Below are 12736 nucleotides of genomic sequence, written 5' to 3'. Positions count from 1 at the left end.
TGACATGGATTGAATAATTAGTATGGTCCAGTTATTGATTCACCGCTTTATATTATGATTTATATAATATTACATATATTGTTTATATATGTTATTATTATTTATTTTTCATAATCCTACCCCACTAAGAGGATTTTTTTTTCTTTTTTAGGCTGTGCCTTTAGATTAGTTAAAGCTCCTGGTGTTACACAGCCAACCCGGGTGTAATATGAGAAATGGTGTCTGTGAGTTTCCACTCTTAATCTCCTTCAAAATTTTGCTATTATTTATCTGTTTGCTTGTTTTGCCGAAAGTTCGTGGCACCCGTGCACATCCGTTTCCTTCTATGGTGCATGCTGGGATTCAGCCCAGTGCAGTTTGTTGGAGAGAGTAAGAAGAGGGCCTGAGACGGCCCATGATAAGGCCCTTTCACCTGGGCTTGTGATTTCCAGGTCTCTTGTCCTACGGGGAATCATCTCTCATTTTCATTATCCCTACAACTCTAGCTGCAGGGAGAGTTTTGTTTGCTCTCACAGAGAAGAGCACTCGAGTTCTAATTACCTGTATATTCTTGCCTTTCCTTTCCACTAATAAGACTAATCACGCTCAAACGTTGGTATTATACCACCAGGGAGAAGGCGGAGTCTCCGACCAAAGTCTCTCCTTCTGTCCCTGTGTGTGTTTGCAGGTGGAAACCATGACACAAAGACTGAACTGGTGCACTGCTTTTCTTTTGGAAGTATTTCAAAGCGGAGACAACCCCCAGTTTATTGACTTGACGAACCACAGTTAGATTTGAAGACAGCAAGGAAGTCCGGACTTAGGCCCGGTTTTGTTACAGATTTTGGCCCTAAATTATTTTCTGTGTTGACTGGATTGTGGTCTTTCCAGACCATCACCACTCAGACTTTCCAGCCCAATTACCCAATGGAGGAGGGAAGGGATAAGTTCAATAGACTTTTTGTTAGGGTCCACAAAGGTGCCCCTCTTTGCCCGTGGGGGGAAGAATAGAATGAACCTTTCTTTGAGTTTCTCGTTACTGAGGCTTCAGGAAGTTCTTGAAGGGGTGAATGAGTGTAAAAGAAACGTCTCAGTATTGAGTCTGTTGCTCCCATTTCTTGTTACTGTCGATTTATCCCTTTTGTTCAGAGCAAAGTCTTTCGCTTTACCATATTATCAAGTTAGTTTATTAAAGGAAAGATGGGAGATGCACTGTGCCCTTTGGCATCAGTGGGACCTAAACAGGACCTTGGATGAAGCTGAACACCCTCCCAAAGTTGCTTCCGTTTTTTTTGTTTGTTTGTTTTGTTTCCGCTTTATCAAGTTTTCTTTTGTAACAAAGTATCTATGAACTGCTGCCAGGGCGAGCAGCTTCACAAAGGTTTCTTTCAGGCGCTCTTCTTTTTTTGGGAAATGTTTGCCTCTACCATGAACTACAGCCATGTCCACTAATTTAAATGGACACTTTAAGAGCAGTGGGTAGGACTCACCAAAAGGAAAGATCAAGTAAATTCGCGAATGGAACAGTGTGCAGGCAGATGGGGCAATTTTGCTTGTGGTCAACAGAGGTATATAGGGCAAAAGCCTCCAACCCTTCTTTCTCTTCTATGAAGGTGGCCTCTAATGTGTGAGAGGCCATTTTCTCTGTAGAAAAACCCATGACACAGGACACAGGACACAGGAGGCCTGTTGGGTGTCGTGTCTGCAACTTTCACTTTTGAGGGAGGAAAAGGTACTGAGAAAAAAAATTAGAAATTAATTTGCAACTCTCAAAGCACTGCTAAGTGCCCTCCGGAAGTCCCCCTGTAGCCTGGGCTGCCCCCAGGCAAGCCTGCACAGATAATGATTATTCCTAATAGTGGTAATTATCCACAACTCAAGCCATTCCAAGATCGTGTGAGACACAAGGCCTTGTGCTTTTCCTAATTCTCACTATGACTCATGACAAGAAACACTTGGGGTAGGACCCAGGGCAAGCACAAAGACCCACATATCTGTAAAGATGGCATCCTGAAACAGCAATTGCTTTTATTCCTCTCCCTTCTTAATTCAACACATTATTTTTTTCACAGAAAAACAAAACAAAAAGCAAAAGAAGTCTAGCTTGTCTTTGCTACTGAGTAATGGGTTAAAACCTTAGCTTTATAGGGAAAAGCCCAATGGGCTCCCTAAAAGTTCTCTGTCAGGAAGTTCTGCTGAACTTTGGGAGGAAGCTTTGACTCCCAATCTTAGCCACTGAAGCTGTTCTAGAATCATCTTGTCTGCCTGTCATTCTTCTTTTCTTCTTCTTCTTCTTCTTCTTCTTCTTCTTCTTCTTCTTCTTCTTCTTCTTCTTCTTCTTCTTCTTCTTCTTCTTCCTCCTCCTCCTCCTCCTCCTCCTCCTCCTCCTCCTCCTCCTCCTTCTTCTTCATCTATTTCTACAATTTCCTTTGTGTTGTGCAACTGTGTGAGTATCTCACTTTTCTGTGTTCTTTATCATACTGTACAACAGAGGCAGACCCCACTTGCATCTTGTTGGTGCAAGGATATACATGAAGCAAGTTGTTCACAGAGTAAGCTTTAGACCAAGGGGCTGAGAGTTGGTCGTGTTCACTGTGTTATCTCTAGTGCCTAAGACATTGGCTCATCCAATGTGGTGGTTTGAATAGGAATGTCCCCCATAGGCTCATATACTTGAATGCTTAGTCACCAGGGAGTTGCGGTTATTTGAGAAGGATTAGGAGGTGTGGCCTTGTTGGAGGAAGTGTGTCACTGGGAGATTTTAAGATTCCAAAAGCCCAGGTCAGGTCTAATCTCTCTCTTTTCCTACATCTCTAGATAAGGATGTAACTCTCAGCTACTGTTCCTGCACAGTGAGTGCCACCATGCTCCTGCTATGCCCTTGACATAGTGATGCTGGGACTATGTAAACAAGCCCCCAATTAAACTCTTTCTTTTATAAGAGATGCCTTGGTCATGGCAGACCAGAAATAGAACAGTGACCAAGACATCTATCATTAGTGATCAGAAAATATTTAACAAGCAAATAAAAAATGTTCTCTGTCTCTCTGTCTCTCTGTCTCTGTCTGTCTGTCTCTCTCTCATACACTCACACACACACACACACACACACACACACACACACACAGACACACACACACACACTATTTATTTTGAGTTTAGAACAAGAGTTGTTTAAGAGCCGTCAGTCAGTGAGTTACCGGTGAACATCAGCTGTGAACACAGCCGCACCTGTTATGCCCATGTAAGAAGTGGATTCTGGTGTCCAGAAGTCACAACCCAGCTGTGTAAACCTTAGGTTAGAGCATAATCCTGGCACTCTCCTTATAGGAGGCTCTCACCTCAGAGGTTGGGGTCGGCAATTCAGGGAGGAAGTGCTGTTAGGACTAACAGACATTGAACCAGCAAGGAAGGCATTCAAGAATTTCTTAAGGCAGTAGATGAGTGGAGTCCGGAGAAGTGGGAGCACTGGGTAAGGGGTGGTAAGAATTGTGGGGAATGAGAGTCAGGAGAGGAATTTCCTCAGGATTGAGACTTTTAGATCCTCAAGAGTGCAGAACTCTGGGCCTAAGGTGATTGCCACTGAAGGCAGAGGTGAGTGACAGACTAGGGTGATGGGGCCATGGCAAGATGAGGAGAAGGAATAAGCTTCCAGGGACTGTACTCCGGCCATCAGGTTTGCACGCTTGCCCACTGGTCCTGTGTCCCTTGCCGACTGCTGCAGTTTTGAAGCAAGCTGATCCACATGTGCTTTCAAAGGCATCCCAAGTAACACAACCAAGAAGGGGCAAGTGGAAAAACAAACAAACAAACAAACAACAGACTTAAATCCACAAAGGAAAGCCCCATCACAGGTTGCACATCAGTAATCAAACTACAATAGCTTAGCAATAATAATCTAATCATTCCACATCCAGTTTTCTTATGGAAACAAGTCTGGGTTGCTGACTTCCCTAGCAACTTTTGCAGGACATTTAAACCCTTCTTAGCTGGCCCTTTGTTCCCAGGTTGCCATGGAGTGTCAACAAGAGCGGCTCAGAATAACCCAGACAGTGAACTGAGAGGTACAGCTTGCTCAGTGGCATGCTGGCTGGCCAGGTTCCACTGTTTTCCTTGCTCTCATCTTGGGAGGAGCAACTGGGCAGCTGGTTCGCTTGGCAGCTGGGCAAGGTGCATGTCTGTTGGCTGCCTGGAGTTTGAAATACAACCAAGACTTGCCTCCCTTCTGAGCACGGCAGCTGATAGCATCTGAAAATGGTTCCCCACGCACCTGTCCCTTTGTATGCTAGCACCTGGCTGGCTGCCATTTAGGACAATGTGGACTCACTTGGTAGACAGGTGAGGTGCCGAGCGGATTTTAATGGTTCGTAGGAAGATCTGGGGATTTTGGTCCTACGTAAAGAATGAGAAGAACAAAAATAAGCAAATAAAAAAAAAGAGGGAGAAATAAAAAGCAAGGGAACAAGTCAAACATTTTGAGCAGGTTTCTGTTATACTTGGTGGGGTCTCAGTGAGCATCTATTTCAAGCATGATTCTGAAGCTTGCCTATCTGTCTGTGCTCAGCTAAATAGTGGTCTAGTAGACTACAGTGTAAGTTTCTCTTAGAAGGAAAAACAGGCATAATTTCTGCTTTAGAAAGTGAAGCCTTGAGTCAACTTGTTTATTTTATCTCATAACTGCTTTCCTTTCCCAGTGATTGTCAGTGGATGGCTCCTGTGAGGTGTCTCCTTGTTAAGCCACTATTTCTCAGGATTGTGGGCTTGTGCGTTTACAGAGTGGAAGCACAGTGTGCTGAACACTGTCTCTCCCTGTCAAACTCTTTCCGGTTCCTTCTGGGTTTTCATTTCTTTAGTGGGCTTAGCATGCCGTGGGGATGGAAGTGGGCTCCGCAAGGAAATACTTCTGAAGTGACGGGTGCTGTTAGAGCTACTATTTAAAAGTGACCCTTCATAGATACTTGGGTTATCTTTAGGCCGTCAGTGATCCTGTGGCTTCAAGAGCCAAAGGGAGTCTGCGGAAACTCTTGCCTCTTGTGTTTAGATATTCTTGCATCCCAGCCAGAGGCCTCGTGACACAGCTCAGATTTAGTGGTGTTCCTCTGCCAAGGTCCAAGATGATTGTAGAAGCTAGGAATGGCTCAGCAGGCTGCAGGGTTGGAGGTGGGAGGATGAAGGAACAGTCCATGCAAGCCATGTGAGAAAGGACTTCTCCTTCCACATTGAGTGTAGGCACTTGGAACATATCTTTGCATTAGGGCTAAAAGGGAGGCTCAAAACAGCCCGAATCCAACCTTCTCATGGCGTATAGTGTCTTTAGTCTATGAGTAATGAGCCAGTTTTCTCCAACGTGTTGACTTTTTGTTTGTTTGTTTGTTTTGATCATTTACATTAGACTGACAGGGAGGGAAGTTTCTGAGGTTGCTAATGTCGACACGAATATGCACGAGGCACATAACGTAGGCAAACGGGAGCATGGGCTTCCGTTGCCGAGAGCCCTCAATGGGACTCTGAACTCTATCACGACTTAGGAGTGAATTGGGAAAACGGGCGGACTATAGAAGTAACAGTCATAGAAGTTTGGACTGTGCTCAAGTTCTTTCTCATTTTCTTAACTGTTAATTACTTTATCCCCATCTAGGGTAGATGAACGAAGTCTTGACCTCACTGTTTCCTTTGCTTCTCAGGGACAGCATAGGGTAGCGAGCAAGAAAAGAGCATTTACCGGTTCAAGACATTTTACCTTCACCGTTGGGCATTAGAGCAGCTCTCTCTAGGACTGTTGATAAGCAAACGGGAGCCCTGCACAATGCTGGAAGAGTTTATCTCTGGCTAAAATATCCGTGAGGGGTAGAAGAATGGGGTAGAAGTTTTCTGTGGTTTCTAGATCCCACATTGATGATCCCGGAGGGGACCTGGCTCCTACCAAAGGCTAGAACAGGACACAGGAAAAGAGCTGCAAAGGTAGGCACTAAGACTTTCAGCCGCTTCTTCATTGGCTAGCCTGAGTGGAGAGGCTCTTGTTTAAAGGTTATTGTCAAACTGAAAATTTCAGTTAAGAACCAGGTGGGAAACCTCAGAGGCAAGCGCACAGAAATGGGAGAAGCAGCAGGATTGGCTGGCCAAGCGGGCACCTTTCCCTATACCACCACAGTGTCCAGGCTGCAATGGAGGAGTCCCCAAGACTCCTGATCCCATCGCTTTCCAAAGCCAAAGAGAACAACTTCTCTGAACTATTCATAATCCACTGGGACCTCGGCCTTCTTCCTCCAGGCTCTGTCATGCTCCCTAAAGTGTAGTTTTGCTCAGACACTGGCACTGGCGTGAGAACAACGGTGATATATTTGGCCGGTGAAGATAACTCTTCTAAATGCAATTCCTTTCAGGCCTGTAACCCTTTGTTCTGTGAAGCATTGCTTCAAGAGGCTTGAGGACAAAGTGAAGAGGTATCTTGTGTGTTGTTTTTTTTTTTTCCCCCAGGTTGGGGAGTTGCCTGGGTTGAATAAAGCCAAGCCTGTGCTGCTTTAAGAGGGTTGTAAGAAACAAGGAAAAGCCTGACCAATATCGTGTATGGCCACTACCCATAATAATCCCTCCGACACTTGGGCACAGGCTGAACTTCTGAAGGTGTAGCTGCTGTAATAGGCTTAATGTGTGTGGATTATTTCAGGGACAAGGAGTCAGCCCAGGCACAAATTAAACAGATGGCACTTCCCCCGCTACCCAACTTGGCTTCGGCAGTTCAATGTAGAATGACTTAGGGATTCCTCGTCCCCTGCAGCAAGGCAAAGAGGGGAAAGTGGGAACTCACTCTTTCCTATTCCCTCCTAACTTACCACTAGAAAAAAGACCAGGGGCGAGTGTTCTCTGTGGGGGCAGCCAGGTGCTGTGTGGATCTCTTTAAACTGATTGGCCTTGAAGGCACTTACTGTGTGTTAATGACCTTGATCACAGGAGCATCCTAGCAGGCCAACGTCCACAAAGCAGCCAGCCAAGTGAAGACCACCCGCAAAGCCCAGCTGTTTTATGAGTGCATTAAAGAGTTCCTTATTTAAGGAAACTCTTACCTTTTATTTCTGGCCTCTGGTAAACAAACAAGCTCACAAACACACACACACACACACACACACACACACACACACACACACAATCTTACGTTCTCATAGAAAGTACTGATTTTCCACACATCAGGAGCCCAAGCAGTGAACAGATGCGATGGTGTGACGGGCCCCGCTAGGAAGAAATGATTTGCACGGACATGCCAGTAGGTGACTAAACTGTGCCTGAAGATCCGTGTTGACATTTGAAGACTTTATGACCACAGTCTGCTCTGAAAACACTTTCAGGTCTCTTCGTACCCCTGAATGTCTTCTGTGAATGGAAAATTCATGCTGAAAGCAAATGTCCACCGGCTTGGTGCTGCCAACTACGGAGGCTGCTGCTGGTAGCGGTGGGTTCCGTCCTCATGTGGTTGAGCATCAGAGCAAAGGGCTGTGGGAGCCATCGGTCCTGGAAGATTCAAGTGCTGGGCTCAAGCAGGCAAAGTGCGATCCTCTGAGTAGATTCAGCTGTCTGTGAGGGAGTAGCCATCCATATGGAAGGGGTCCATAAAGCAAGCGCCTGAGATTCTGTACCAGAAAGAAGCCTCCTGAGGACTCCCAGGTTCTGAAGAGGGCAGGGTAGAGAGCTGGATGAGTCAGACTATGTAGTCTGTCTTGCAAATAATGGAAGCCAGAGACCATCAGGCCTGAGCGGTTGCATGAATGGGCATGCCACTCACAGAGCTAGAGAACGCTCGGAGGAGGAGCACATTTCCAGTAGCTGCATCCTGAGTTCACAGGTCTTGCTCGGACTTTCCTGTTGTTCTAGTCCACAGTCTTTTTTGACTATCTCTCTTCTCTCATAATTCTTGAAATGTATTTGTTTTTGTTTCTTGGCTTTACCACTTGACTAAGTATCAAAGTATCAGTATTTCTGCTTTTTTTTTGTTGTTTTTTGTTTTTTTGTTTTTGTTTGTTTGTTTTTGTTGTTATTGTTGTTTAAGATGTCCTAAAGGACTATTTGGAGCATTTGGGCCCCTGGTGTATATTGTCCCTGAGTGTATGTAGCCTGCATTCTTGCCAGAGGATCAAGTGCCCTTCAGTAGGCATTCCGGATAGACCTTTGTGTTTCTGTCTGAGGAGCAGGCTTGCTGGCAATGAAACCTGGCATTGCAAAATCCTTCCTTAAGCCTTTGTTTAATGCCAGAGATCTCAAATGCTTGCAGATATTGGAGAGGTGCCAAGCAGTGCTCCCAGATTAGGAGACGGGTGGAAGGACTCCCATAATCTATAAACCTAATATAAACCGCCATTTCAAATGAATGAATCGTTTGGACTGCTGGAAGGAGGCCAAGGATGTTTGGAGTTCCCTTTTTTAGCTTCTACAACTTCTGCACTATTGGGCTTTTGCAACCACCTTCTAATTACCGCGTTATTATTTGGGCCACTTCGAAGTAAACTCGTTAAGAACTCAGCCTGTCCCCTTTTGCTGACCCTTAGCATGGGGTCCTGCCTCATCTGTCTTGTATCAAAGGTCTTAATGGGAGATGTGGGCTTTCACGCACCCTATAGAATGAGAAATCTGTTTGAGTGCCTTAAGCATTATGTCGCACACCACCAGGTCCACAGAGACAGAGGCGGCTGCAGTGCGATGCCTCCACTGCTGAAGTCCCAGGTCAGCACAGATGGGAATGATTTTACTACGGAGCACAAGATGGTCCCATTGCTCTGCTTCTTGCTTTACCAGTCTGGAGTCATCTCCTAGTAGGTGTGTCCAGATGGTGAGCTGAGCCTTGCCCAGAACAAGAAAAATCCTTTTATAAAGAGTTGGCTGCTGTGAACTCCTAGGGACTCCCAGCTTGTGCTACTGGCTTTGCAGAACGGCCTCCATCTTCCACCACCCTGGTGGTTCCTCCCTGGAAGAGGGGAAGCAACCGATCTCTGTGGTCAGAATTCTCCAGTCGGTTCCCAGCCAGCTCCAGCTGTGAGCATTTTCACACGGCCCTGGTTCTGGTGATACAAAGAGCAAAGAGCGAACTGAGCCAGCCATAACACTGAGTAATGCCGGGAGGTGCCTTCTAGAACAAACAATGTGGGTGAGCTGTGCAGAGGGAATACCTCTGGCATGACATTTAAATTACTGAATTATTTAAATGAATGTCAATTAGGCAGAGGAGGCTTGCTGCCTTCTGCCAGGGCACTTCCTGGTTATTCACACAGGCAGGTGTAAAACTTTATTCACTTCTGATATCACACTTCCTGCTGGACCCTGGAGGAACGGCACAGGACACAGTTATCTACTTCTTGACGTCAACTGTATTGATATCAGGGTCTGAGAGGTTCAGAACTCACACATTCTTATGGGTAGCTTTTAAAGGTATCCCCTAGCCCAACACCCAGCCCAAATAAAATATTACAGGCCCACACATGTTATAGTGAATGTTGAGTTTGACCAGACTGAAAAAGTGAGTCATGGGCACTTTGAGGCTTGCTGTATCTCTAAGAGTAGTAGATATTAAAACCTAAGCACGTTCTACCTTCTGCCTTCCTTTAAGCCTTTGCTGAGTTAGTAATTCTAATTCAGAAAATCACTTTGGCATCTCTTCAAACTAACCCAAGCTACCAGATGAAATTGCCATAGTGTGTGTGTGTGTGTGTGTGTGTGTGTGTCTGTGTGTATCTCTGTGTGTGTCTCTGTGTGTCTGTGTGTGTGTGTATGTCTCTGTGTGTGTGTCTGTGTGTGTGTCTTTGTGTGTATCTGTGTGTGTGTATGTCTATATGTGCATGTGTCTGTGTGTGTGTGTCTGTGTCTGTGTGTGTGTGTGTGAGGGAACATCATTCTTAAATTATGAATTTAAGGTTTTCATTTATATTTGTGTTTGTATAAAATAGGCACATAAAGGATTTACTAATTCATTTTATGGGAATGTACCAGTTAAGGAAATGACTCTGTGTGTGTGTGTGTGTGTGTGTGTGTGTGTGTGTGTGTGCGCGTTTGTCTGTGTGTGTGTCTGTATGTGTGTGTGTCTGTGTGTGTGTGTGAGGGAAGATCATTCTTAAATTATGAATTTAAGGTTTTCATTTATATTTGTGTTTGTAAAAAATAAGCACATAAAGGATTTGCTAATTCGTTTTATGGGAATGTACCAGTTAAGGAAATGAACTGTTGGGAGGACAGCATAAGGAAACCAGATTTGGGGAAGGTTTTGTATTCAGGCTGACTGGGCCTGGTTCCATATCAAAGATGGAGTTAATCGCTGTATCCCATTAATGACTATTCTCCCTTTGCCACTTTTCTATGTTCTGAGTGCAGAGAGCAAGGGGATGTAAACCACGGGTTTTGACATTCGAGTGACAAGAGTCACCAACAGAAAGGCAGTCCAGTCTGTAACTCTTATCTCTGCACAACTGTATAAAGAATGTAGGCGGTCGAGGGAGACTTAATGAGACTCTGCAGGAGTGAATACTGATTAGGGTTAATGCTGCTTCACGCCTGTGCGTACTGCACAAGTGGGTTTAGAGAGCTGAATTTCACAACATGTTAGAGTCACTTGAGCCTTCTTGCTTCTGGTGAAATTCTTTAGGTCATAGTCCAAACATCTGTCAGACCCTCTATCTATTATCCTGTGGAAAGCAAGAGCCCTTGGGAAAGTGATGTTTTTTCCTATGTCTATGGATATAGAGTTTAACTTAGGCTGCAACTCTGAAACTCGCTCACACTAAGAACATACTGTAAGAAGCACAAAGTGCGACTCTTCGGCGCCCTGGACCATACATTTGTGTGCATTGGTTCACTTCTTTATTTATTGGGATGCTGTAGATCAGTGGTTCTTGCTCTGGGTTGTGGCCCCGTTGGGGGTTGAATGACCCCTTCATAAGGGTTGCTCGAGATCATTGGAAAACACAAATATTTACATTACAGTTTGTAACTGTAGCAAAATTATAGTTATGAAGTAGCAATGTCCCAGTTAGTGTTTCTATCCTTTGAACTCTTATAAAGGAAAACATTTGATGGGGCTGGCTTACAGGTTCAGAGGTTTAGGGAGGAGAAAGTCAATGAGACACTAGACCTTTCTTAAGCTTCAAAGTCAAACCCCTAGGTGACACTTCTCCAACAAAGCCACATCTACTTCAATAAGGCCACACCTCTTAATAGTGCCACTCCCTATTGGCCTATGGGGGCCATTTTTATTCAGATCACCACAAGCAACAAAAATAATGTTACGGTTTGGGGTGGGGCATGTCACCACAACATGAGAAACTATATTAAAGGGTTGCAGTCTTCGGACGGTTGACAAGTATCGCTGTAGGTAAATCGGGGGTACTTCTCTCATGCATCATGTGCTCCTCTGTGAGCTGTACCCCCATTCTCTGACCATCCATTCTATAGGCTCAGCGATGAATGAGATCTTTACAGTTTGTTGTTATTTATGGTAGTTCATATATGCAATACGGTGACTAGATGTATTTGGTTAGCCATTATCACTCTGTGAAATTGCCACTCTTTATCTTATTTTCATTTACCTCTTCCTTACAGCACTAACTCTTCATTCCCCAACCCAGTATCAGCCAGATGTACTTCCCAGTACCTTAGGTATGTTATTGGATACATATGATTAAAAATTATTAACAATGAACGTGTGTTTTGAATTTGCACCAGTTGCCTTTTTTAAAATAAATAGTCATTTAACTCTCTTTCAGGCCACACACAAATCGAGGTGACGATATTAACTTCCTCCATAACTCCCCTCCCCTGTTCAGTTCCTTCCAAAGAGTGGTGACATGTTGGGCACATGGCTGGCAGGTCTTGGCCCAGCTTGACTCCACTCGAGAGTGGCAAGCATGTCTAGACTCCCTAGAAATATTACCTCTCTTTTGATAAGTATAAACTTCTTGCTAGATTGTGTCAAACAAAGACTATCTCTTTGCTCATTAAAGTTTTTCACTCATTAAACATGTCAGAAGGCTCCTGAGTCTCGGGGTTAGACTGGTGACGTACTTAGCACCAGCAGTGGCTATTTTGGATATTTTGCTTTCCGGCACGTCTTCGCTTTGGGATGAGCCCCTTGTGGTTTTCAGAAGAACTTGCAAGGCGATTATAAGCAGAAGGCTGTGTCTGTGTGTCTGCATGTACTTCCATTGTGGGATGTAGCACCCACACGGCAGCGGGCAGTGAATTGTATTTCCACTTCTTTGAAGAGGGAAGAAAAAGATTAGCAACACTTTTCTTTCTTTTTGAGATAACCCACATCTCTATACACACCCACACAAATCTGTGTAAGTGAACTTGACATTTTTACTTTAAGGTCTTCTCTTAAAAGCACTGCCATCCAATTCCCAATCTCTCTCTCTCTCTCTCTCTCTCTCTCTCTCTCTCTCTCTCTCACACACACACACACACACACACACACACACACACACACACACATACACACACAGAGAGACACTCTCTCTCTCTTTCCCTCTTTCTGTCTTAAAAGGCAGTTATCTCACAGACATGCTGATCAGAGAGGTGAGCCCCTCTGTGTCACAGACATTGGGAGAGAGCTCTGGAGGCTGGGTTTCCTTGAGTAGAGCTTTGGTGACTGTGGCCTTGGCTAAGGAATAGCCTTTAGGGCTGTACTGTGTACGCTTTGTCTTCCCTTTCCCTCCCTGCTGACTGAAAGTGTTGGAAGGAGCAAGTCTGAACTCATCATCCCAGTGAGGGAGGAGGGAAGCGA

The 12736-nt window shown here is 44.8% G+C and overlaps 1 protein-coding gene across 11 annotated transcripts in view; it reads left to right on the top strand.

Moving 5' to 3' along the window:
- Positions 1 to 12736, top strand: part of Acvr1 (activin A receptor type 1) — a 119603-nt gene that overhangs the window by 73611 nt on the left and 33256 nt on the right. For 6 of the 11 annotated variants that reach the window (XM_039105896.2, XM_039105899.2, XM_063284608.1 and 3 more), the window contains one exon: positions 11554 to 11610. In XM_039105896.2, the coding sequence (XP_038961824.1) occupies positions 11554 to 11610 (57 nt within the window). 11 annotated transcript variants of the gene reach the window in all.

Source organism: Rattus norvegicus, chromosome 3 (genome assembly GCF_036323735.1).
Source record: "Rattus norvegicus strain BN/NHsdMcwi chromosome 3, GRCr8, whole genome shotgun sequence".
Classification (NCBI taxonomy): Eukaryota; Metazoa; Chordata; class Mammalia; order Rodentia; family Muridae; genus Rattus; species Rattus norvegicus.
This window is presented reverse-complemented; position numbering and strand designations above follow the sequence as displayed.